The following is a 25,677-nucleotide window of genomic DNA, read 5'->3' as shown; positions in this document are numbered from 1 at the left end:
CTCTGGGGTTGCGAATTCCAAAGAATAATGATCCTCAGAGAGAAGAAATTCATCCTCATCTCTATCTAAAATGGGAGATCCCTTATTTTGAAATTGGGGGAATGGGAGGGAATATCTTGCTCTGTGGGGTGGGGTGGCACTTCACTGGGCAGAGTCACACAAAGTCTCTAGCCCCGAATCCTGAACTGTTGGTCATGGCCTCCCCCACCTTGGGTAAATTCCTAGTTGCAGTAGGAGGCGGCCCTTAAATGGGCCGGATAAGCAACAGGCATGCATCGCCATCATGGCTTCCAATTTAATACTCCTCCCTTGCCAAACCACCGCCCCTCCCCAGAAAACTCTGGCCACTATGCCCATTTCCTCTTTATTTTTATGATTCACAAATCTCCACTTCCTTTAACAACTTTGGCTCATACATTCAAAGAGCTCCACATCCAAATAGAAACCAACAATGACCGATCAAAATGCTGTTATGCTGCAGAGTTAATGTAACCATTCCAGTAAACTAAGATTTTAATGCATTTTGCTGAGGTCAGATTACCCAGATGTTGTCCACTGGAGCAAGCTTAAGCATTGTTAGTGATTCTTTCAAAAGAGAAAGCGCAAAGTTTGAGCAACAGCAAAATGGAATTTACACTACATTGTGTTATAAGTAAACATATGGAACACATTGTCTGGAGAGCTCTCCTTTTACAATTCTGCTACTATTCTCCAAAGGAAGTTATGTTTTAGCAACAATAGATGGGCAATAGGAACGTTTATTTCATTTTAGGAATGCAAGGCTGTGAAAGTGGCCAATATACTTCACCATAGCAAAGGTAAATTCAAAAGGCAAATAAGTAGATCCAGAGAACTTAACAACATGGCAGTACTATATCAGTGAGCTCTCAAATAGAGTGTTAGATATAGCTGTTCCACCATATTGATGACAAGATACAAAGACAATGGACAAGATACAAAAGTACAGTTATGTTTTGTGAAGGTAATCAGCACTGATTGTTGAAAGAGTGAGTGGTGTGCTTAAAGCCCTATACCGATACTCCTTTAAGATAGTAGCTAGAGGCCCGCATAGCATGTGGGGGGCTTCCTCTCCGACTTTATTTTTACCTTCAAAGAGGGAAAGGGGCTGCACTATGAAAATACGATAGATTTTTAAAAAAGTAACAAAGGGAATTGATAAGGTAAGTTTCCCCTGGAAAACAGTGACCATTACATGGTAGAATTTAGCATTTGGTTTGAGTACGAGAAACTTGGGGCAGAAACAACTGTGCTACACTTAAATAAAGGTCATTATGAAGGAATGAGGGCAAGTTTGGCTGGAGTGGCCTGGGAAAGGAGTTTAGCAGAAAAGATAGTTGATCATCAATGGTAGACCTTTATGGAAATAGTTCATGACAAACAACAAAGATATATCCCAGTAAGGAGGAAGGATTCCAGGAAGGGGATAAATCAACCATGGTTAACCAAGGAAGTATTAAACTGAAAGGAGAAACATATGGCAAAGATTAGTGGTAAGCCAGAGGATTGGAAAAGTTTTAAAAACCAACAAAAAATAATAAAGAGGGAGAATATAAATCATGAGGGCAAACTAGCAAGTAATATAAAACAGATAGTAAGTGCTTCCTTAAATATATAAAAAAGGAAGAGAGAGAGGCCAAAGTGAACATAGGTTGCTTAGAGAATAAGACTGGGGAAATTATAATGGGGAACCAGGAAATGGCAGAGGAGTTGAATATCTTCTTTGCGTCAGTCTTCTCAATAGAATAGCATTTTTAAAAATTCAAAATTAATCAAGGGGTAAGTGCAGGGGGGATTAATTTAATAACTATTAGAAAAAAAGTACTCAGGAAACTAATGGGGCTAAAGGCTGATAAATCCTCTGGACCTGATGGGTTGCATTCTAGGATATTAAAGGAAGTAACTACAGAGAGAGTGCATGCACGGGTAGTAATTTTCCAAGAATCCTTAACTTCTGCAAAAATCCCAGTGGATTGGAAAACTGCCAATCCACTGCCAAAACCCTTATTCAAAACTGGAGGGAGGGAAGCAACAGATCAGGTAACTACAAGCCAGTTAGCTTAACATGTGTCATTGAGAATATGTTAGAGTCCATTATAAAGGATGTAATAGCAGAGTACTTAGAAATACATCATATAATCAAGCAGTCAGTATGGCTTCTTGGAAGGGAAATCATGCCTGACAAACTTATTAGGATTCTTTGAAGTGGTAACAAGCAGATTAGATAAAGGGGAATCAGTAGATATAATATAATTGGATTTTCAAAAAGCATTCGGTAAGGTATCGCACAAAAGGCTACTTAATAAGGTAACAGCCCATGGTGTTGGAGGTAGAATATTAGCATGGATAGAGGATTGGCTAACCGATAGATGACAAGAGTGCCACATAGGAGACTGTTCAATAAGTTAAGAGCCCATGTTGTTAAGGCTAGGATCCTGGCATGGATAGAGGATTAGCTGACTGGCAGAAGGCAGAGAAGGGGGAAAAAGGGGTCTTTTTCAGGATGGCAGCCAGTGACTAGTGGTGTGCCTCAGGGGTCAGTGTTGGGACCACAACTTTTCACAATATACATTAACGATTTGGAGGAAGGAACTGTTGCTAAGTTGGCAGATGATACAAAGATATGTAGAGGGACAGGTAGTATTGAGGAAGCAGGGGGGCTGCAGAAGTACTTGGACAGATCAAGAGAGTGGGCAAAGAAGCGGCAGATGGAATACAATGTGGAAAAATGTAAGGTAATGCACTTTGGAAGGAGGAATGGAGGCATAGACTATTTTCTAAATGCGAAAATGCTTAGGAAATCATAAACACAAAGGGATTTGGGAGTCATTGTTCAAGATTCTCTTAAGGTTAATGTGCAGGTTCAGTCGGCAGTTAGGAAGGCAAATTCAATGTTAGCGTTCATGTCGAGAGGGCTAGAATACAAGAGCAGAGATGTACTTCTGAGGCTGTATAAGGTTCTGGTCAGACCCCATTTGGAGTATTGTGAGCAGTTTTGGGCCCCGTATCCAAGGAAGGATGTGCTGGCCTTGGAAAGGGTCCAGGAAGAGGTTCAAAAGAATGATCCCTGGAATGAAGAGTTTGTCGTATGAGGAACGGTTGAGGACTCTGGGTCTGTACTTGTTGGGGTTTAGAAGGATGAGGGGGGATCTTATTGAAATTTACAGGAATCACGAGGCCTGGACAGAGTGGGCGTGGAGAGGATGTTTCCACCAGTAGGAAAAACTAGAACCAGAGGGCACAACCTCAGGCTAAAGGGACGATCCTTTAAAACAGAGATGAGGAGGAATTTCTTCAGCCGGAGAGTGGTGAATCTGTGGAACTCTTTGCTGCAGAAGGCTGTGGAAGACAGTTCATTGAGTGTCTTTAAGATAGAGATAGATAGGTTCTTGATTAATAAGGGGATCAGGGGTTATGGGGAAAAGGCAGGAGAATGGGGATGAGAAAAATATTAGCCATGATTGAATGGCGGAGCGGACTCGATGGGCCGAGTGGCCTAATTCTGCTCCTATGCCTTATGGTCTAATAGAGTTGGGATAAGGGGGGTATTACCAGGATGACAGCCTACACCTAGCAGAATGCTGGGGCCACAATTATTAACAATATATATTAATGACTTGGGCGAGGGATGCGAATGTACTATTGCCAAGTTTGTGGATGACACATAATACAAAAATAGGCGGGAAGGCAAGTGGTAAGGATGAGGCAGAGTCTACAGAGGAATATAGACAGGTTAAGTGAGTGGGCAAAAATTTGGCAGATGGAATATAATGTAGGAAAATGTGAAGTTATGCACTTGGTAGGAAGAATAAAAGGAACTGAATATTATTTAAATGGAGAAAAACTGCAGGAAGTTTCAGCACAGAGGGATTTGGGGGTCCTTGTGCATAAATCGCAAAAAGCTAGCATACAACTTCAGCAGGTAATTGGGAAAGCAAATGGAATGTTGGCCTTTATTTCAATAGGAATGAAGTATAAAATAGGGAAGTCTTACTAAAACTATACAAGGCACTAGTTGTACTACATCTGGAATACTGTGAACAGTTTTGGTTCCCTTATGTAAGGAGAGATAAACTGGCATTGGGGACAGTCCAGAGAAGGCTGGACTGTTGATCCAGTTGATCCCGAGTATGGAGGGATTTTCTTATGAAGTGAGACATTTGAGACATAAAGGATTCATACAAGATTCTCAGGGGGCTCGACAGGGTAGATGCTGAGAGGTTGTTTCTCCTTGTGGGAGCATCCAGGATAAGAGTGCATAATCACAAGATGAGAAGGAATTTCTTCTCTCAGAGGGTAGTGAATCTGTGGAAATCTTTACCACACAGATGGGTCATTAATTATGTTCAAGGCTGAGGTAAACAAATTTTTAATCAGTAAAGAAATCAAGGTTTATAAGGATAAGGCGGTAAAATGTGGTTGAGGATTATCACATCAGATTAGTCATGGGGCTAAATCTTACCCCCAAAAAATGGCAGAGATGTTGTTTTCGGCAGAAAATCAGGGGTGTTTCTCTCCAGAGAAACCAGTTGGTTCTCTCTCCAGATCTTACAACACTGCCAGAAAATATCAAGGGGATGTGTTTCACGCCATCGTGCAGGGGCCTAAACGCGCTGGAAAACCCAGATGCCAAGAGATCAGGGCGCCCTTTAACAATCATAACCCATATAAACCGCTCCCACCCCCAGCTCACAAGCACACGGAGGTCTCAGGGGCTCCCCTCCCTACATCGGAGTCAGCCCATCCACCGATCATCAGCCACTCCCTCCATCATGGTACCAACCTGACAGTGCCAACCTGTGCCAAGGGAGTAGCATCTCTGTAAATTAAGTGAATACTGAAGGGGGATTGGGAACTGGAAGAGAATAATGTGGTCAAGAGAGAGTGGAATCCCAGGAGGAAGAATGACAGTTGAGGCGCTTTGGGGAAGTGGCATTTATTCCATTTCAGAATTTTTTTAAAGATTAAAAATCTATCAATTGTGAAGTAAATTGTCCCTCATAATGCAACAAAAGTGAATTGGGGAGAGGTAATATTTGAAAGTATGGATTTTTAAGTGTCCAATGACCCACAAGAACCTTTGCATTATTATTAATAGGAGATCTGGGCTAGGAATCCAAAACTTTTCACTAACTCCCTAGAGATGCTCTTCTCTTTTCAACGTGTCGCATGTCTTTGGAATGAATCTTTTATTAGTTCAAAAAAACCCAGCTTCAGCAGAATGCCTAGATCAGTGGTACTAACTGACATGGAAATCCTCTAGTTTACTAACTCTTTCAACTTGCCTCTCACTCACTGCCTGTTTCCCTCTCGCCATCTCCCTTCTTGGGCTCTCCCCCTCACTGACTCTCTCCCGAGAGAGTGCTGAAGACCTCAGGGGTATGCCCACTTGCTGCTTAATCTGAGGAAAATTGGTTGGTGTGCAGTCGTTAGGGAGTGACAGCTTCAGGTTCCAAGATCTGACAGGAGTGAATTTTGCCAGTTAATCCACCTGATTAATCAGTCGTGTCAGGTTTGGTTCATATCCATTAATTTCCTGTCTTGGGAGAGTTTACCAGATCTTTTCTCGTGAGCTGGAGGTGGCAGTAAATCTCATTCAACCATCAGGTTGTGTGTGGCTGCAATAATTCCGTGCACGGCCCTTAATGGACAATTGCATGGCTGCTCAGGCATGTAGCCCAGAGGGAACATTGGTCCTGATCCCGTGTCATGTCAATGATGCGACACAATTTTAACTGTAATGTGCCTAATTGACCCATGGGCTGTCCATTAGTCGAGGAGAAGGCACAGGGGGGTTTGCAAAGTGCCAGCAGTGGCATGGGCAGGTGTTCACAGCTGGTTGTAAGGTTCATTGAAGTCTCTGAACCAAGGCAGTTGCTGAGATGCGAGAGGTATTGTGCTGAGCGTCAGGTAGATGAAATCTGACAGAGACATGACGGACCTTCTTACATAGATCTGCCATAGAGATATGACCAGGATGACATGGATCCAGTGTTGTAAAAGATTCACTGAGCTGATATGTGGAAAGGTAGGTGGTAAGTGACACCCGGGTGACAGCTCTCCAGCTCTATATAGACTGGTAGGCTTCTGCAGAAAATGCAGATGTATGGGATTGGGGGTGATCTAGGAAATTGGATCAGGAATTGGCTAGCGGATAGGAAACAGAGGGTGGTGGTTGATAGTAAATATTCATCATGGAGTGCGGTTACAAGTGGTGTACCTCAGGGATCTGTTTTGGGGCCACTGCTGTTTGTAATATTTATTAATGATCTGGATGAGGGTATAGTTGGGTGGATTAGCAAATTTGCTGATGACACCAAAGTCGGTGGTGTGGTAGACAGTGAGGAAGGGTGTCGTAGTTTGCAGGAAGACTTAGACAGGTTGCAAAGTTGGGCCGAGAGGTGGCGGATGGAGTTTAATGCGGAGAAGTGTGAGGTAATTCACTTTGGTAGGAATAACAGATGTGTTGAGTATAGGGCTAACGGGAGGACTTTGAATAGTGTGGAGGAGCAGAGGGATCTAGGTGTATGTGTGCATAGATCCCTGAAAGTTGGGAATCAAGTAGATAAGGTTGTTAAGAAGGCATATGGTGTCTTGGCGTTTATTGGTAGGGGGATTGAATTTAGGAGTCGTAGCGTTATGTTGCAACTGTACACAACTCTGGTGCGGCCGCACTTGGAGTACTGTGTGCAGTTCTGGTCCCCACATTACAGGAAGGATGTGGAGGCTTTGGAGAGGGTGCAGAGGAGGTTTACCAGGATGTTGCCTGGTATGGAGGGGAGATCCTATGAGGAGAGGCTGAGGGATTTGGGATTGTTTTCGCTGGAAAGGCGGCGGCTAAGAGGGGATCTTATTGAAACATATAAGATGATTAGAGGTTTAGATAGGGTGGATAGTGATAGCCTTTTTCCTCTGATGGAGAAATCCAGCACGAGGGGGCATGGCTTTAAATTGAGGGGGGGTAGTTATAGAACCGATGTCAGGGGTAGGTTCTTTACCCAGAGGGTGGTGAGGGATTGGAATGCCCTGCCAGCATCAGTTGTAAATGCGCCTAGTTTGGGGGCGTTTAAGAGATCCGTAGATAGGTTCATGGACGAAAAGAAATTGGTTTAGGTTGGAGGGTCACAGTTTTTTTTTTAACTGGTCGGTGCAACATCGTGGGCCGAAGGGCCTGTTCTGCGCTGTAATGTTCTATGTTCTATGTTCTAGCATGCACTCAAGCTGAGCAGAGTACTCAGTTCTCCCTCACACTGATGGAGCAAGTGGCCAGTTGCATCAGCCACCCTCATATATGGTGTATAATTAAGAAGGGAGTATCACTGAAGAGTGCAACAGCTCATGCCAATGGCATGCTGCGATGAATAAGGGAGGCCGGGCTACTCCCAACATCATTCTTTTATCATCCTGCAATACTCGTGAGATATCTCGCTGGGGTAGTGTAGCAGACCTGATCGAGCTGACATCGATGGTGGGATCAGTGTTGGACACTGAGGCATGCTGTCGACAATGGCAGGATTGGAGGTTATAGAAGGCAGGGTGAAGGGCATGGAGAAAGCTTCTGCCTAATGCACACTGTGGCTCTTTGACCGCTGTCATTGATTGGGTGGATTGTGCTGAGGCACCTGCCAAGTAGCCCTAGCTCTCGTCATCACCTTCATGTTTCGCACGGCGTGTGCAAACAAGATGGAGCTGAATGTCCCACCACAGTCTTCACTGGGCTCCATGATAATGGGAGACTCCTCAGAGCTAGCACTGTCACATCCAAATCATTCCATGGCCACCCAAAGACATTCATCCTCTTCTTTTCCTTGGAAGATGTTAGAGAGGAATAAGTGTGGTGCTCTGGGTCCTTCTCTTCATCCACCTCCAGGTCTCTTTGCACATACAGAGAGACCTCAATATGTGACACCCTGAAGAGCGTCAACTGTCAAAACCATGTAAGCGTATCTTCAAGATGCCAAGGGTCTGTTCGGTGCAGGCCCTGTTAGTAGATGGCTTTGGTTATCTCTGTATCAGTATTGGATGGACATCAACAGCCAGGAATGACTTTCATCCCTCAGCAGCCAGAGTCTAGGTGTTGGCCGGAAGTGTTGCGGCACCTCGAACTTTTGCAGGATAGCGGCCTCATGACTGCCTCCTGTTAACTGAGCACAGACTAGTAACATGGTCTTCCTGTAGTCACAGACCAGCTGCCTATTCATTGAAGGTAGTGTTTTTGTTCACCAATATTTCTGGCTGGTCTGCTGGTGCCTTGATGGTTATGTGGGTGCAACTGATGTCCCCCTGGACCCGAGGGAATCCATAGATGATGGCAAAACCCAAATGTCCACTGTGCCTGTGCTGACCCATCAGCTTCAAAACAGATCCCACTTTCCGGACCTGCCTGAGGATGTGATGAGCTGCTAACTGCAAGTTGTCATCCAAGACAAATCCAAGCCCCTCAGCGCAAGCAATGGGGACTCTGTGCCACTGATTAAGCAGCTCAACATTTTATTCCCTCTTTCTTCAATATGTTGACCAATAAATACATTAACCCTCGTGGTTCCCCTTTGCATTCCTGATGTGTACCGGACCCTCCATTTTCCCTGCACCTCCTAACTAAAAATGAAAAGGCCTTGGAACAGCCACTTTAAAAGAGCTTAGCAACCAGTTAATAAGAGCCGTGCATATTGCCAACATCAGGTCCTGAAACATTAACGTTGGCCAGAATTTTCCAGCTCTGCCACGACACATTCCCCCGGCAAACATGGTAAGCCATTCAATGTCCATTGACTTCGGTGGGACTGGAAGATCCGACTGGTGGGAGGGGCTGGGAAATTCAGCCTATGTTTCTCCCTCCGCAGATTTGATGGGCCAAACGGCTTCTGCACTGTATAGATTCTGTGATTGAGATGCTGCCAGAACTGCTGAGTATTTCCAGCATTTTCTGTTTTCATTTCAGATTTCCGGCCATCTGCAGTACTTTGCTCTTTGTATTAAGGAGATTTTGGGAGGGGGTGTTGACCTAAAGCGTGGTCAAAGAGTTTTAAGGGGTTCAAATAGAACAAAAGTTAAGCCAGGTGGTGGAGCACAGGCAAGCTTGGAAGGGATGTAAAGATGGGTGCAGAATGATACACAACATAGTGCAGGGAATCTCACCTTCGGCCTAAGGCATGTGTGGTCTTCAGCATGTGTAAGTGGAGGGGTGAGGTTTGCACAGAAAGTCTATGATATTTATTTCCTAGGGGCACAAGATTGAACTCATTTCACTCAAAACCCATAATTTTAAACACGCAAGTTTACTATTGGAAGCTTACTTCTCAGTTCGTAGCATTCCCACATCCAAATTCTATTAAAAATAAGGACTCAAACAGATATTTTTGTTGCATTGTATTTTTTTTGCTGCACAGTGGTTGGATAGAATTTTTAATGCACTGTAATTGCAGAGAAAATATTTATGTATGATTTGTGAATAATGGAAGTCAAAAATCACTGATTAGAAAGGGGAAAATCGTGGAGTTAACCAATGAAGTAGAACATTGGCTGCCACTTGATGTAGACAACATACTCAGTCGCCCAACAGCTCTGATATATATGACACACTCAATATAGATGATGGTTCTCGAAATTTTACAAAGATTTTAGGACCAGGCTGAGAAATTGAAACTCACTCATTCATCTGATTGATGCAAAGTTAGGAAAACATATCAGTTGAATTAGTTATAAATTTATTTGATAGCATTTCACATAGAGTTTGATTGTTTTTCCAAGAAGCAGTAGCTACCAGAAAAAGAACTACATACGGCAGCTATTTCAGTCTTTGATCCCAAAATGATGAGATCAATATTTTTAAATGGGAGACAATGTGGGGAATATGACATGGCGGACATCTGTGGCTTCACAATGCACCAACATTGGCCATATTTCTGTCAACATGGAAAAAAATTCTGATCTTTTTAAAGAGATCCAGTCTTTAAAATGTTTAACTGCCACTAATATGATAAAGCTCGCCATAATTCAACTGAATTCCTTATCTAAGCAGTTTGCAATTTTTGTAAAAGCAGTTATAGATATTTTAGAGTAGATGAATTGCCACAGTGAGCAATAAAACTTCCCCGTGTGAGCTTTTGGAACTGGAATTTATTTATTTAAGTACAGAGATTGCAAAAAAAATCCTTAGCTTAAACCAGATAGGTCAGTTCAAATCCTGCCTTTTTATGAGCTTAACCGGCTGGGTAATAATAAATGTCTTTAAGATAGAGCCTATTGAATTCAATTAACAGAATGAATGAGGAAGGGGGAGACTCGCTGTTAGCTAAAAAGACAAGACTTCACAATATTTATTCTTTGTGTCTTGGTACAAATTAGATTCTGGAAAAGTTATACAATTAAATGATTTATGCATCCTTTTGAGAATCTAATATCGGTTAATTCTTTGCCAATCAAAAGTTGAAAGATATCCATTTATCTCCTTAATAGAACCTTGTATTATACTGGTTAGATTCCTCTATTCAAGTGCCGGAAGGCTTTTTTTATTTGCTGGTGTAACAAGTTTTATGTTGAAGATTTATATCCTATACAGCTCCTATACAGCTCATTTCAAGCAGGGTCATAAACTGCAATATACTGAAAAATTGTAAAAAAAAAAAAATTTCAAATATTAAGATGTCAATACAGTAAATGGTTGGGTAGAACAAAGAATATTTCTTTGCAAAATTCCGAGGAAAGAAAATGCAAAGCAATGACTGGTCTCTGACAGGAGGGTTGAGAGGCCCTGGTCGCTACTAAATTATGTATTTTTTCTTTTATTCATAACACATACAATCATGTTTTTACACCTGAAAACCCAGTTTACTATTTAGGAAATGGAGACAGAGATCTTTTCTGATTTATCCAGTGAGAATCTAGTGAAAATTAGCACGAATTTCAATAAACCTTTTTATATTTTCAGCTAACCAGCTACAGATATTTAACTGTTAAAGGTAACATTCTGTGTTTGACATTTCTGAAGATTTGCACAGAGGTATACAACACTGTTTCACCAAAATTCCTACAAGATCGGAGCAAATCAGGTTTTTTAAAATCAAATCATAAATGTTACTTTAGTATAAAGGCAAAATACTGCGGATGCTGGAATCTGAAACATAAACAGAAAAAGCTGGAAAATCTCAGCAGGTCTGACAGCATCTGTGGAGAGAGAATAGAGGCAACGTTGAGTCTGGATGACCCGTCATCAGAGCTAAGAGCAAAGAAAATCAGATGAGATTTATACTTTGAGGGTGAGGGAGGGTGTGGTGCTGTAATTAGACAAAGGGAATGTAAATGAGGATGAAGAAGGCTGAGAAATGCTAAAAGTGTCCAACACCACCTCATCTTCTGATTGGGCACTTTACAGCCTTCTGCTCTGAATATGGAGTTCAACAACTTCAGTGTATGAACTCTGCCCTCCACCTTCACCCCATTTCCATTTGTTTTATTTCCATTTGTTTCTTCTTTTCATTTCATTCATCCATTTTTAATCATCCTTCTTTCTCCTTTTCATTTTTCCACTTTGCCATTCCCGCTCTCCATCTCGCTCCTTTCCCCCACACTTTCAGGGCAACTGCCTTAACTATCTGTCCCTCTGTTCTGCTATTCACACATTTTGATCATTTAATGGACATCTTCAGCACCTCTCTCAGTGTTCTTTAGCCCCATTTACATTCCCTTTGTCCCATTACAGCACCCCCCACCCCATGACCCTCATAGTATAAATCTTTTCTGATTTTCTTTGCTCTTAGCTCTGATGAAGGGTCATCCAAGCTCGAGACATGGGCTCTATTCTCTCTCCATAGATGCTGTCAGAAATGCTATTTTAATGTATTTTTCTTGTACATTTGGAGAGACTGTTTACATATTGTGAGATCTAGTGTGCAAAATAGCTGCCAGATTTGCCGAGACTGCAACAGTAACTTCACTTCAAGATAGATCACAACATGTGAAGCACTTCGATGTTTTTAATAGACAAGGCACTGCATAAAAATAAGTGTTTCTTTCTTTAGAAATATCAATTCAAGTGACATAGTTGATGGGTAGTTAGAAGTCTTAAAATCATCAGATGCTCAACTGAAGTGGCAGGTGCTTTCTGAAGCTTTTTAAAAAAACAATATATTTGTAGTTCAGGAAACAGAGGGAGACCGTAGAGGTCTATGAAGAAGAGCAATGACAACTTTAGGAAGGATAGTAATGGCAGTCTCAAGAATGATAAATATTGCACCCTCATGAATAAAAGTGATGGCAGACTTGGGAAGGATAATAATCGCAGCCTCAATAATGATAGAGATGGCAAGTTCCTGGAATGATAGTGACGGGAGCCTGAAAATCAACAGTCTTAGGACAGATTTTGATGGCAATCTACAGAAAAAATAGCTAAAGTTGCCTCCGACGAAAGAACCGATTGGAGACGTGATCAGGAGTGCCAGAAATGGTCACAAGTTTTAGATTCAGAATCAAGACATGTATTTGTTACTTTTGGCCCATTGTTCAGTTGCGCTATAGTAATCTATGCAAATGGAAATGATTCGTAAGAAGTGGGAAACAGAGAGAAACAGCAGCCATGGAAGTGATCACACACCACAAATAAAGACTCCATTTATTTTTAACCCGGTGATTCCAAGTGTCATGTTGCCAACAAAAACTGGCGACGAGGACTATGGACGTACATTTATAGTTTTGGGAGAGGGAGGGAGGAGGTGGCTTGCTGAGCCACTTGAAGAGATTTTAGTGAGGAAAAGTAGGGAAAAGAAAACTTCAGACATGCTACAGAGAACGAATGGACTTGTGTGGATGCAAGTAAAAGATACTCGGCAGACAAATGAGAGAGCTGGCTGTAATGAAAGACAGGTTGAAGCTCAAAATAGTACCCTTGTGCGTAAAGAAAACCGAATTAGCTGCTGGAAGCATGGTTACAAAGAGCGCATACAGGAAACTGGCATTAGTAAAAAATGGTGGTAGTTTTCAGCATCGTTGGATTGTTTGATGAAAATGTGGCACAATGGAGGCATAAGCTTTCTGACCATTTTAGACAGACAAACAGAGTAGATAAAGATATTATAGTGCCCACCTTTTTTAGCGGGGGCGGAGGGGGGGGCGGGGGGGGCAACATTTTTCATCTCCTCTGCAGTCAAGTGTAACCTGATAAACCAGGTACGAAAATGAATAAACAAACTGTGGATATTTTGCAAACACATTTTTTACTGAAACTCTTGGTGCTTGCAGAGCGTTTAGATTCTATAAAAGAAACCAAGAGGAAGGGTTATCAATCGTACAATTTGTAGCAGTGCTTAAAAGACTTGCAGGATATTGAGAGTTTGGAGATGTGCTTAATGATATCATTTGTGACAGGTTTGTTTGAGGTCTATGCAGTGAAGCACCACAAAAACATCTGTTAACTGAGAACAATCTCACTCTGCAGAAAGTCATTGAAATTGCTGTTTCTCTGGAGCTGGCTGCAAAGGAAATGCAGCAACTGAGTTTGTGTGCTCAAGATGTCTGCTGAATTGACTGATCAACCCAAATCACCAGGGATCATATATGTTGCCAGTCTGCAAAGCTGGGGCATTTTGCTGCTGAATGCTGGTGTAAAGACATTGGCCAGGATTCTCCCAATAAAGTTCTAAGTCCCCAATTCACGTGATTACTGGAGTAACTCCCACTGGATCTTTTGGCGGATTTTCAGGCCAGCCCCAATGTCCCCCCCCTGCCCCCCCGCCCCCGCCACCTCCTCCCTCCCTCTCCCAAAACTATAAATGTAGAACAGCAGCGGGACCCCCCAACCCACCAATCGCTCCCCCCTATAGGCCCCGCCCCTAATAAGCCCCACCCCCCTTGGCATTCCCCAATGCCTGGTGGGCAGTGCTATGGTGCCCCTTGGGCAATGCCAGGAGGCTAGGCTGGCACTGCCCAGGGGGCACCTCCTCTTACCCCTGACCTCCTGGGGGGGGGGGGGGGGGTAACCTTCAATTTTCTTTTTTCTAAAGCAATGCACTTTAATTGATTTATCTCCCTTCCTGAAAGCATCAGATAATGAGGATAAGATGGAATGTTGTTAGCTATGGGTTCCAGGATCACTGCACAGTTTTCCCCACTGTCTTTTTCCAGTGGAATCTGCCAAAGGATCAGCAAACTATTATTGAGTAATAAACTGCAGCAATTGACCAACATACAGAAACAAGTATTTTTGCAATAATTATTTGATGTTTAAAATCACTGAATTTCCATACTGACAACAAAACTTGAATTGAATTAAACTCTTCAAACCTTTCTGTCAAGTGACCCTCCATTTTGAGTATTTTCTTTCCTGATAAAGGTTTCCTGCACAATGCAATCATTTCAAATCAAAATGGTGGGTAATGGAAAACAAAGTGCTGTTTTTAGGGCTTGGCAGCGCCACTTGCAATCTGTTGATTCAGGGAGACGCAGGTGAGTTGACTTTACTTTTCCATTTCTTTCCTTGACGTGAAATATTGTAGAACTGTGATTTGTGAACTTACCTCATGGGGAATCTCAGGTGCAATGATAAACCCTGGCACCCTTAGGCACAGCCTTTTGAGCAGCAACTTGCTTGTTCCACAAGCCTGCTCCTTTTATATTAGTCTCCAAGTAAAAGTAAAAGCAGAACTGCAATTAAAACAAAAATTACAGAAGTGGACACATTAAAAAAAAGACTTATTCCCGCCTGCCCCACTTCCAGCCATTTTATCGCTTTATCTTTCCTGCTGTTCTGAAGGTAGTGATTCATGATTATGTTCTGGATGTTGGTTAGGCCCAGGAGCTTGCCCTTCTATGGTTAAGAGTCTCAGTATGCTATGTAACCAATGACAGAGTCTCATATCCAAACACACATCTGTCTAATTGCTCACACATATGCATTTTCCTACAGGTGATCACAATTGTCAACTCTGATTAGATACATTCCAAGAGGTTTCATCACATGACCTCCTGTAACCAATTGCTTCATCATCTACCTATGCCAATTGGAAAATGAACAGACATTTGCAGTGAAAATAGTAGAACTGTTTGACAATTGCATGTCCCACTCCGAACATGGCACTTCCCATTTTTGTGGGGGCGGGGAATGAGGATGGGGGATGGGGGATTTGGTGCGCTTTGCGCAAATGCAATTTACGGGAGGTAGGTAGACATTTAAATCACCAGCTGCTTCTACTGCAGTGGATTTTGTTAGCTTTGGAGCGTGAATCCTGAAGTCTGCAGATTAGACCAGGTAAGAGCTGGTATGAACTGTGTGGATTAGTTTGGATAGCCAGTGTACTTGTTTGGAGAAGTAAGGTACCCCTTTGTATCCGCACCCAGGATACCTTGAGGTAGGTAAGATGCCCTTTGGAATTGTTAACTGTCAGCATAAATATGCGTAAAAAGTGCATAAACCTATTATGGTCCAGCTTATTGGAACCGTCAACAGACCTGTCAAAATCAAATGTCAAAACCTGTCAAAAGTATCAAGAGGACTTGAGAATCTCTTGTCAAAGGGAGCTCTAAGAGCATTTAAACATCCTGTCCTTTAAATCATTGAATTGTTAAAAGAAAATGCTTCCTATTTCACTGTGTTGACATAATCTGAGGGCTTTCATTATTGGATTAATACTACATGACTGATATCGCAACCATCCATTATCACAGTCAGCTGCCTGTCATTTCATAGTTTGATTGACAGCTCCAAGTGGTTATAGACTCTTTGATGTGGGACTATGAATTCCAATGTTTGTTGTTATAAGTGATTGTGCAATGTGAATGAAATGTTTGTTATTTTAAGGCTTTATTTAGTTGAAGGAATGTAAATGTAGTAAATGGTGTTTTTCTAAATAGTGAATAGGGAATAGACACTTAGGACTTTGTTGTCTAAGCTCTGTATGGGCCCTGAGGTCTGTGCTTGATGGACAGTAGATGAGTTGGCACAGTAGGCATAAGGGTAAAAGGTTGGTGGTATGAAATGGCAATAAGGGTCATAAAGGGCCTTGGAGGGTGGGTTGAATGACATACAGGCTATAAGAGCATGGGAGTGGAAGTGGAGGGCACAGCTTGGCATAAAGTGTATGAGGAGCCATGGGGCTGCATAGTTTGGCATCAAGTGCGTGAGGGCCATAAAGGTTGTTTCGGGGGGCATAGCTTGGCATGGGGCAAGAGGGTGGATGGGGCGCATGACTTGGCATGTGGCATGAGGGATGGTGCGGCTGGGCGGGAAGCTTGCTTTGGCATGGGGTCATGAGGTGATACGGATAGGTCTTGGAAAGTATGTGGAAGAAGGGCTGTTTTTAAAGTTATATTTTAGACAATGCTGGAACCCTGAAGCAGGCCTTCCACCCAGCCTATCTCCACACCCGGCATCCTCCTCAGTTCTTCATGGGTTGCTTGCCCTAACTTCTAATCCAGCCCATCCTCAACCCCCCCCCCCCCGCACCCCACCCCCACCCCCCACCCCCCCACCCCCCACTTGAAAATCCAATGTCTTGGCAGCCATTTTTAAAGGTCAGGTTCAAGGAGCCAGAAACTCTCCCTTCTCTGTGCATCTAACCCGCGAGCGAAACATGGGCCTTTGTTACCCTCACATGATTTATGACTGTCAGTCTTTTTGCACTCCAACCCCCTCACCATTTATAAACAATAAAAATGTTATAATTTTAAAAATATGGCATTTCTTAATGTCCCTTTCATTTTTCCTGAGATTTTGCAGCAGTTTCCAGGAGATTAGTTTTGAATTTCTTCAGGAAAATCCAGATTTCCCAACCTGTGATCACAGACAGGAACCCTGAATATTTATTATGGCTCTAACCAGTAGCTTTGAGGCCAACAGCAGTAATCCTACCGTCATACCTGCTGAGCTATGTGATCAGAGCACAGTAAGAAGTCTCACAACACCAGGTCAAAGTCCAACAGGTTTATTTGGTAGCACAAGTGGCTGTGCTACCAAATAAACCTGTTGGACTTTAACCTGGTGTTGTGAGACTTCTTACTGTGTTTACCCCAGTCCAACGCCGGCATCTCCACATCATCAGAGCACAGGCCAGGGACTGGTATTTGGATCCTCCTAGGTAGTATGAAATTGTACCACACTGTGATATGCACTTACCTAACAAGCTATTACATGTGGCTATATTTTACCATAATCATTTTAATAACAAAGAAGATAAAAGTGGCAAAATGGAATCAAATATATTTGAAAATATTTTAAATATAAAAGAAACAACTCCTTGTATTATAATGCAAATATAATTCATGTTTGTATCAAATATCAGTGAATTTCCTGACAGTTGTGATAACTCACCCTGTACTGGTAAGATTTGGTCTTTTGCTCTGGAGCTCTGATCAATTTTAATGAGAGGAAAATAACAGGTCATTCACCCAAAATTTCTCCATATATGTTCTTTTGTGAGAATCTCGCCCTCTCAAAGAATGGCAGATCACTGAATTGAGCCTGATGTTGAATGATTTATTTACAATTTACATTTTTAAAATCAATACAACCTTTACTATATTTGGTTTCCAGGTTGAAAGACGAGGTTATACCGATTGGATTGCCAGGTAATTGTAATTTCTATAAATTTAGTTATTAAGCTCTCTCAGTCACTCCTGTGTTGAAGCAGATGCTTTGTATAGAATAATGTGACCTAATGAAGTTCCACTCCAGGGTGAATAATATTCATGGTCCACTGTCCCACCATGTCATGAATGAAAAGGAACTTTCAGGGTTTTATATAAGATGGAACTCGATACAAAAAGAATAATTTTCCAAATGCATGCTTCTAGCAGGGAGCATAGCAACATTAGGAAGTCACAGATATATTCCCTATGTGGTTGGAACATTGTGGTATAAAGTACATTGTTATAAGTTAGATCTAGAAAACCTTAGCAGCATGAAGAGACATTCAAAAAAGTCCTAAAATGTTTGTCTCCAGGCTAGCTCCAGTTAGAAGTTCTAAAACAGAGAAGGAAATATTGAAGGGATTGAAATTCCAGTGTGTGTGTGTGCTGGTTCACATTCAAATTCATGGTACAATTCAGAATTGGCTCCACTTCTGTAATTTGCTGAACTGAAAGCAATTCTGTTCAGTTTCCATCAGACACATTGTACTCCTGAAGTCCCTAATCACAGGCCCCTTTCCTGAAAGCTAGCTCAAACCCACTTTGATGATCTTCAGTATCTTGTTCAACTCTTAGCTGCACTTCCTTTCCTTGTCTCCGTTGCTATTGAAACCCTCAGTTGAGTCTGTTACCTTTAGTCTTGACTTTTCCAATCTCTTCCTCATCAACCTCCCAAAGCTCCACCCTGCATAAACTTCAATTAATGTAGCAGTTTGCCATTCACCTCCCCATTGCTGGTGCTACTCACTCATTACCCTTTTTGACCTCCATTGGTTTCCCATTTCTCAGCATATTGATTTCAGAATCTTCATTCTCATCTACAAATACCCCTGTGGCTTGAATCTACCTCAATTCGTCACCCTTTCCAGCTCTCTCTACTTGCTTTACTTGATTGTTGGTGGAAAAGCCTGTAGTCTCCTTCTCCCCACATTTCAGAACTCTCTTCTGAAGCTACCTGCCTCTACTATAAAAAGTAATCTTAACACAACCAACTGCTTCAGCCATGCTGTCTACCACCTATCCCCCCTCCCCTCCCCCACCTCCCCCACATTTCCTAGCTTTTCCTGTTGGGGGTGGACCTATGACTGTGAAGCATCTTGGAACATTTTGTCAAGCCAAAGCTATCAGAACTGATGAAAAGTCATTGACCCAATACATCATCTCTCCACAGATGCTGCATGATCTGCTAAGTATTCCCAGCAGTTCTTGTTTGTTTTCAGATTTCCAGTATCCAGAGTTTGATTTGGTCAGGAAACATTGTTTTTCTTGCAGTCATAGCATTATTTTTTAATCTGTCAAGTGCTTTACTTCCTACCCCATAATTTCCTTTGGTGAAATTAGTTACAGAATTATCTTCACGGAGAACATTAAATAAATTAAAAAACTTACATTCATTAAGGCAGAAATATTCTGTTAAATATTTAATTTCTTTTAATGTTGCACATCACTATGTTCCATCTAAATGACTCTTGCATTATTCATGAGAACTAAACTTGTTTCTTTCCATATATATTTAGTTACAAAATGCCTCAGATGAGGATTGTGTCTATGTCAATTGCTATATAATCCTAAATCTCATAAAAATGATTTCATCTCTATATTTTAATTCATTATGTCACCGAGAAAGGAATTCTAAATAAGATATCAGTCTCATTGCTATTATGGAGCTGTAGTTTTACAGTAAAAAGCACAAACACAAGAAAGACAGAAGCAAGGTCCTTCAGAATGTTTGAGATTATGTGATAATTTCAATGAATCCAGTTCTCTGTTAAGGTTGGGTGAATAAATTAAGGACTTGAAATTTTGTTTTTAATTCATTCTCATGGTTTGGGCATTGTTAGCAAGATGAACAGTTTTGCCCATCCCTCATTGTTTTGAGAATGTAGTGGAATCACTGACAGTAGTTTGATGCAGGGCAATAAAGAGTCAACCATTTTGGAAGGGAAGTATATTGGCATTGAAATACAGTGTGGGAGTATATTGTTATGTACACATATACATTATTCCATTATAATGCCCAAACAACAAAAACAAGAGTATTGATCAATCCATGGCCCTTGTGTTTTACATCAGCCGATGCATTTACTGATCAATGGTATTTCTGTAACATTCTATGATATTTCACTATTAAAAGTTCCAGCAGAGATAGGGATTGCCTGGGCAATATTTCTGAATTACGGGCCAATAAATCTATTTTTTTTTCTGAATTACCATGAATAATCTAATTTGTACCTGAAATGAATGCAATACAGATGGAATCCAATCCCTCCCCTATAATTTTAGTATTCATGATATGCGAATAACTAAAATAATTACCCCAACACTGATTAATAGAACATAGAACATAGAACATTACAGCGCAGAACAGGCCCTTCGGCCCACGATGTTGCACCGACCAGTTACAAACAAAAAAAAAAAAAAAAAAAAAAAAAAAAAAAAAAAAAAAGTGACCCTCCAACCTAAACCAATTTCTTATCGTCCATGAATCTATCTACGGCTCTCTTAAACGCCCCCAAACTAGGCGCATTTACAACTGATGCTGGTAGGGCATTCCAATCCCTCACCACTCTCTGGGTAAAGAACCTACCCCTGACATCGGTCCTGTAACTACCCCCCCTCAATTTAAAGCCATGCCCCCTCGTGCTGGATTTCTCCATCAGAGGAAAAAGGCTATCACTATCCACCCTATCTAATCCTCTAATCATCTTATATGTTTCAATAAGATCCCCTCTTAGCCGCCGCCTTTCCAGCGAAAACAATCCCAACTCACTCAGCCTCTCCTCATAGGATCTCCCCTCCATACCAGGCAACATCCTGGTAAACCTCCTCTGCACCTTCTCCAAAGCCTCCACATCCTTCCTGTAATGTGGGGACCAGAACTGCACACAGTACTCCAAGTGCGGCCGCACCAGAGTTGTGTACAGTAGCAACATAACGCTACGACTCCTAAATTCAATCCCCCTACCAATAAACGCCAAGACACCATATGCCTTCTTAACAACCTTATCTACTTGATTCCCAACTTTCAGGGATCTATGTACACATACACCTAGATCCCTCTGCTCCTCCACACTATTCAAAGTCCTCCCGTTAGCCCTATACTCAACACATCTGTTATTCCTACCAAAGTGAATTACCTCACACTTCTCCGCATTAAACTCCATCCGCCACCTCTCGGCCCAACATTGCAACCTGTCTAAGTCTTCCTGCAAACTACGACACCCTTCCTCACTGTCTACCACACCACCGACTTTGGTGTCATCAGCAAATTTGCTAATCCACCCAATTATACCCTCATCCAGGTCATTAATAAATATTACAAACAGCAGTGGCCCCAAAACAGATCCCTGAGGTACACCACTTGTAACCGCACTCCATGATGAATATTTACTATCAACCACCACCCTCTGTTTCCTATCCGCTAGCCAATTCCTGATCCAATTTCCTAGATCACCCCCAATCCCATACATCTGCATTTTCTGCAGAAGCCTACCATGGTGAACCTTATCAAACGCCTTACTAAAATCCATATATATCACGTCCACTGCCTTGCCCCCATCCACCTCCTTGGTCACTTTCTCAAAAAACTCAATAAGGTTAGTAAGGCACGACCTACCTGCCACAAAACCATGCTGACTATCACCTATCAATTCATTACTCTCCAAATAACTATAAATCCTATCCCTTATAATTTTTTCCAACATCTTGCCGACAACAGAAGTGAGACTCACCGGTCTATAATTCCCGGGGAAGTCTCTGTTCCCCTTCTTAAATAATGGAACAACATTCGCTAACCTCCAATCTTCTGGTACTATACCAGAGGCCAACGACGACCTGAAGATCAGAGCCAGAGGCTCTGCAATCACTTCTCTTGCCTCCCAGAGAATCCTTGGATAAATCCCATCCGGACCAGGGGATTTATCTATTTTCAGACCCTCCAGAATATCATGCACATCCTCCTTATCAACTGTAATACTGTTAATTCTACTCCCCTGCAACCCAGTGTCTTCCTCAGCTATATTCATGTCCCCTTGCGTGAACACCGAAGAGAAATATTGGTTCAATGCTTCACCAATCTCCTCCGGTTCCACACATAACTTCCCTTTTTGAGTAAACATAAATGAATGTGTTGACAATATCTTGATAATTAAGAAAATGAGAATTTGGGAGGTGAGGACTAAACTGTGAAAGAATGTCAGATTTGAATTATGTGCTTAAACACAATGACCTCTTTTCAAGGTCATACCAATTAAAAAGAAAATGTCAAATGTGCAATAATTGGTGTAGAAATTTTCTTCTGAAAAATTGATAAAAATTAAATTCCAATTTATACTAGTCCAAGGATTGATTTACAAGTAAAATTTGAAAGTTTCAGTCATGGGGCTGTCTACCATTTGAAACCATCTTCCTCAACTAGGTGAATTGTGCCTACTACCAGGCAGTGCAGAAGAATAAGCACCATGTGGAAGTATGCTGTCCTGTCTTGAATGAGGCGAGGGTGAATTCGAGTCTGTACTGCTTATCATGCTTGAATTGCACTGCCTGGTGGATAGTCATGGAATGACATGGGCAGTGATATTTTAAAAGTCAATAGCCCAGACCACCTTGCCCTCCTAGCTAAATGAGGGTTTATGATTTGCAAGGAGAGGTAAATAAACTACCGATGGTGTATATGAAATTGTGCAAACTGCATTTGATGTGCAATTTTGTTAATAGGACATATTCTTCTGTTCCACATCAGAAAGCAATCTAATATAAAGACTTGCATTTTTTAATTTGGTAAGATTACAATATTATACATTTTGGATTTATAAATCTTATTTTCTGAAATTAAACTGGTGCATACAAAATATGTTAACAACACAGTAAGGAAGAAAAATCGAATCAACTGCTTTCTAGAAAAGAAAATCTTCAGAATGCCTGCAGCATCGTTATACTAATGACTTGGCAAAATGATAGTTGAACGCAAAGATTAAAGTCCAACTGAGCCAAAGGTATTAATTAGGGGACGTGGGAGGAAGGTTTAATTCCTGTCAAACTGTACCTGTAATAGCAATGCAAACACTATACAAAGAGATCATGATAAGGTTATATAACCTTGTAACTTCTTTCCTCCCAGACACTACCTGAGGCTTGTTTTGGCTATCCAACTACAAAACATGTCTGGTGTTTCTGTTGCTTTGAACTTTGATGCGCGTTGGTGGCCTTCTTTAGTTACTGGTCCCAGCAGCCTTGCCTTTAGCCAAAACCTATGTTTGTCACGTATGAATTGCTCATTAATCAATCGCAGAAGAGCTCTCCATGGCAACAGTATTCTTAATAGGTCTTTCTGCAGTGATCAGTCTTTCACCAACCAAAAATTATCAATACTGATTACAGATTGGTGCAGTGGTGGTGGGGGGGAATTGGCGCTGCAAGCACTGCAGGGCTGGCTGGTCTCCCAGAGTTTAGACTCCATGCATTTGCATACAGCTTCGTCTCAGATTAAGCACCCCACCCTTTCCACCTTGTTCTTTGCTATTCACTGTATACTTCATTTACATACAGATTTCCTCCTTTCCTCATCCACTGAACAAGCTTCGATGGAGACATCTGTCTCTAAAGAGGGCACTAATTCCAGAGATGAGTTCATATTATTGAAAATCCCAGATGGTAGTATTTAATAATATAGAACCTTCTAATTAGCATCTGGTAATTTTCTAACAGTCTCTCTGCATCTTTCCCCTTTGAATTCCAGGCCATTGCTAATTGTGAATAACAAGAGATTGCAGCATTTGGATCATTTGATCTTTGTCTATCATACAGTTTCTCCTCACTTATTAAATGGTGGTCCACTGTAATTTTGCAGACACTTGTTCACCTTTATTAATCTGATATTTCATGTTTTTTCAGATCTCAAACTTATTTTTATTTTTGTGAAAATCTGCAATCTCTATAATATTTGTCCTCATCCCTCCCACACGAGTTTCAGACAGGTAACATAAAAGCTGATGGATTTTAAATGGTATCTCAATGCTGAAAGAATAGCCACATGGGTGGGGTCTGCCTGCATTGTGCTGTGTTCTGTCAAAAAAAAACGTAGCAAGCACACCACTGCAAATGCCCAAATGTACTTTTATTCTCTGAAGACGTTGAAGATTTTACAACCATTAAGGAATAAGACATAAACCAATTTTATAAAAGAATAAAACGAACAACACATAAGGTTACTATTTTTGTTAGACTAATCTCTTACATCTAACTGAGCCTTTCAAATCTCAAAAGGTTTCTTTATAGGTGGTAGACTTTTTTCAGATTTACAACTACAACAATAAGTACAAATTACAAATAATAAAACGAATTTCAATGATTTCCAAGGTGCTGCTCTCATTCCTTGTCTGGGTATTTTTAAATGCTCTTTATATTACGAGAACAGATATTTGCTGAAAATATACTCATTTAACCAGTGGTAGATTTAATAAGTTACACAAATCTTTGTTTAAAAATACACCATAAAGGTAGAGATTTGATTATTTTAAAAAATGGATATATTTGAATACACTACAGTTTCTGATGAGAAAAATAAATCGCCGTGTATTACGAAAGTAAGGAATTCTTACCGATTGCTGTTTTAGACATGGTGGAGGATGCAAATTGCTCAGAGGCTGGAAGGGAAAGGGGTCCAGCTACAGCAGCGTAGAGAGAGATGACTGAATAAGGCACTGAGTCAGCAGTGTGGAGCTCTGGAAAGGAAAGAATACAGGCGACTTCTATGAATAATAATCACCTGCCACGCAAAGCAGATTGGCTGAAGAGGTCCCTTGACATGACTGGTGCATTCTCTGGATCTCCAGGCGTTAAATATTGATCCACCAATGATGCTAAAGCAGCAGTTTGAAATGCAAATCAATATTGAACCCACCCCCTCTCTTTATCTAGTGGCACATTCCATGCAAAATGCTAAATGTCTGACTTTCAATAATTAATGTTTTGAAAGCAGCCGATTTTATAATACCTGAAAATTCTTCCAAAGTGCTTCTCTTGCGCGAACACCTATCAGTCTATGCGCTGTCCGTGGTGCTGAAGCCCAATTGTGGAAAATCGGACATTTTCACTAGATTTGCTGCAATGTTCCAGCACTCAGAAGGGGGGTGGGGGGAGAGCCACAGCCGCGCCCTTAGTTACATGCATTAAATTCTGCCTTAAATCAAACTCCAAAGAAACACTGAATCCATTGTGAGTACAGCTATTCATTGTGATTGCATTCATCGTAATAACGCCTTGCTTTTTTGCAGGTTAACCTGAAACACTGACAGATGCTTGAATCGAGACTTTCATTCTGCTAATTTACTTTTTTAAAAAAAGTGTCAGCAGACTGGAAGCACAGGGAAAATGAACTAGAAAGCCTCATGGGTGCTGGCAGGTGGCAAATGGAAAGCCCTGGCAAATTTTGAGCAGCAATGTTGTGCAATGATTGGTAACTGTATGTGGAGACACTTCCTCTTAGTTTCAGCTCATTTGCTTCACTGTTTCTAGCTTTCAACTACTAATGGAGCCAGGAGGCTAAAGCCTAGGTCTAGCTTTCTTGCAGCCGCTTATCCACTGTTTAATACAAAGCTTTCATCTATCATTTGATTAAGACCTTATTTATTATAAGCAGTGCATATCATTTATTTAGCCCTGGGTTTGAAAGTGTGTCCAAGCATCTCACAGGGTGACTGGACTCACCATCGCTATCAGTTGTTTGCTCTCTTACCACAAAACTGTTTTCATTTCCACAGTGAATACTTTGAATATGATTATTCCAAGATCACTTGACTCCCTATTGCAGTTGACACAGCATAAAAGCCAACCAAAACCAATTTGACCTGGATTCCTAGCAATCTCATGCATATATTACAAAATATGATAGCAACCTCAATAGGTTCAAATACTGGTCTGTATTTATTTCTTTACATACCCCATCCTAATGCAAAAAATAAATTGGTACTTTCACCATTCTAGGATCTGACTACTCAAATCTAACTGAACTGCAGTTCGACGAACATGTCTTGCCATCACGCG

At 41.4% G+C, this 25,677-nt stretch overlaps 1 protein-coding gene across 1 annotated transcript in view; it reads right to left on the bottom strand.

Annotated features, from left to right (window-relative positions):
* LOC144496131 (stathmin-2-like) overlaps positions 1-24,359 on the bottom strand; it is a 60,548-nt gene extending 36,189 nt beyond the window's left edge. Inside the window, exon 1 of the mRNA XM_078217115.1 lies at positions 24,234-24,359. Coding sequence (XP_078073241.1) covers positions 24,234-24,252 — 19 coding nt within the window. The 5' untranslated portion in view covers positions 24,253-24,359. The remainder of the gene's footprint in view (positions 1-24,233) is intronic.
* Between the last annotated feature and the right edge of the window lie 1,318 nt (positions 24,360-25,677).

The sequence above is a fragment of the Mustelus asterias genome, chromosome 7, assembly GCF_964213995.1.
Source record: "Mustelus asterias chromosome 7, sMusAst1.hap1.1, whole genome shotgun sequence".
Lineage (NCBI taxonomy): Eukaryota > Metazoa > Chordata > Chondrichthyes > Carcharhiniformes > Triakidae > Mustelus > Mustelus asterias.
This window is presented reverse-complemented; position numbering and strand designations above follow the sequence as displayed.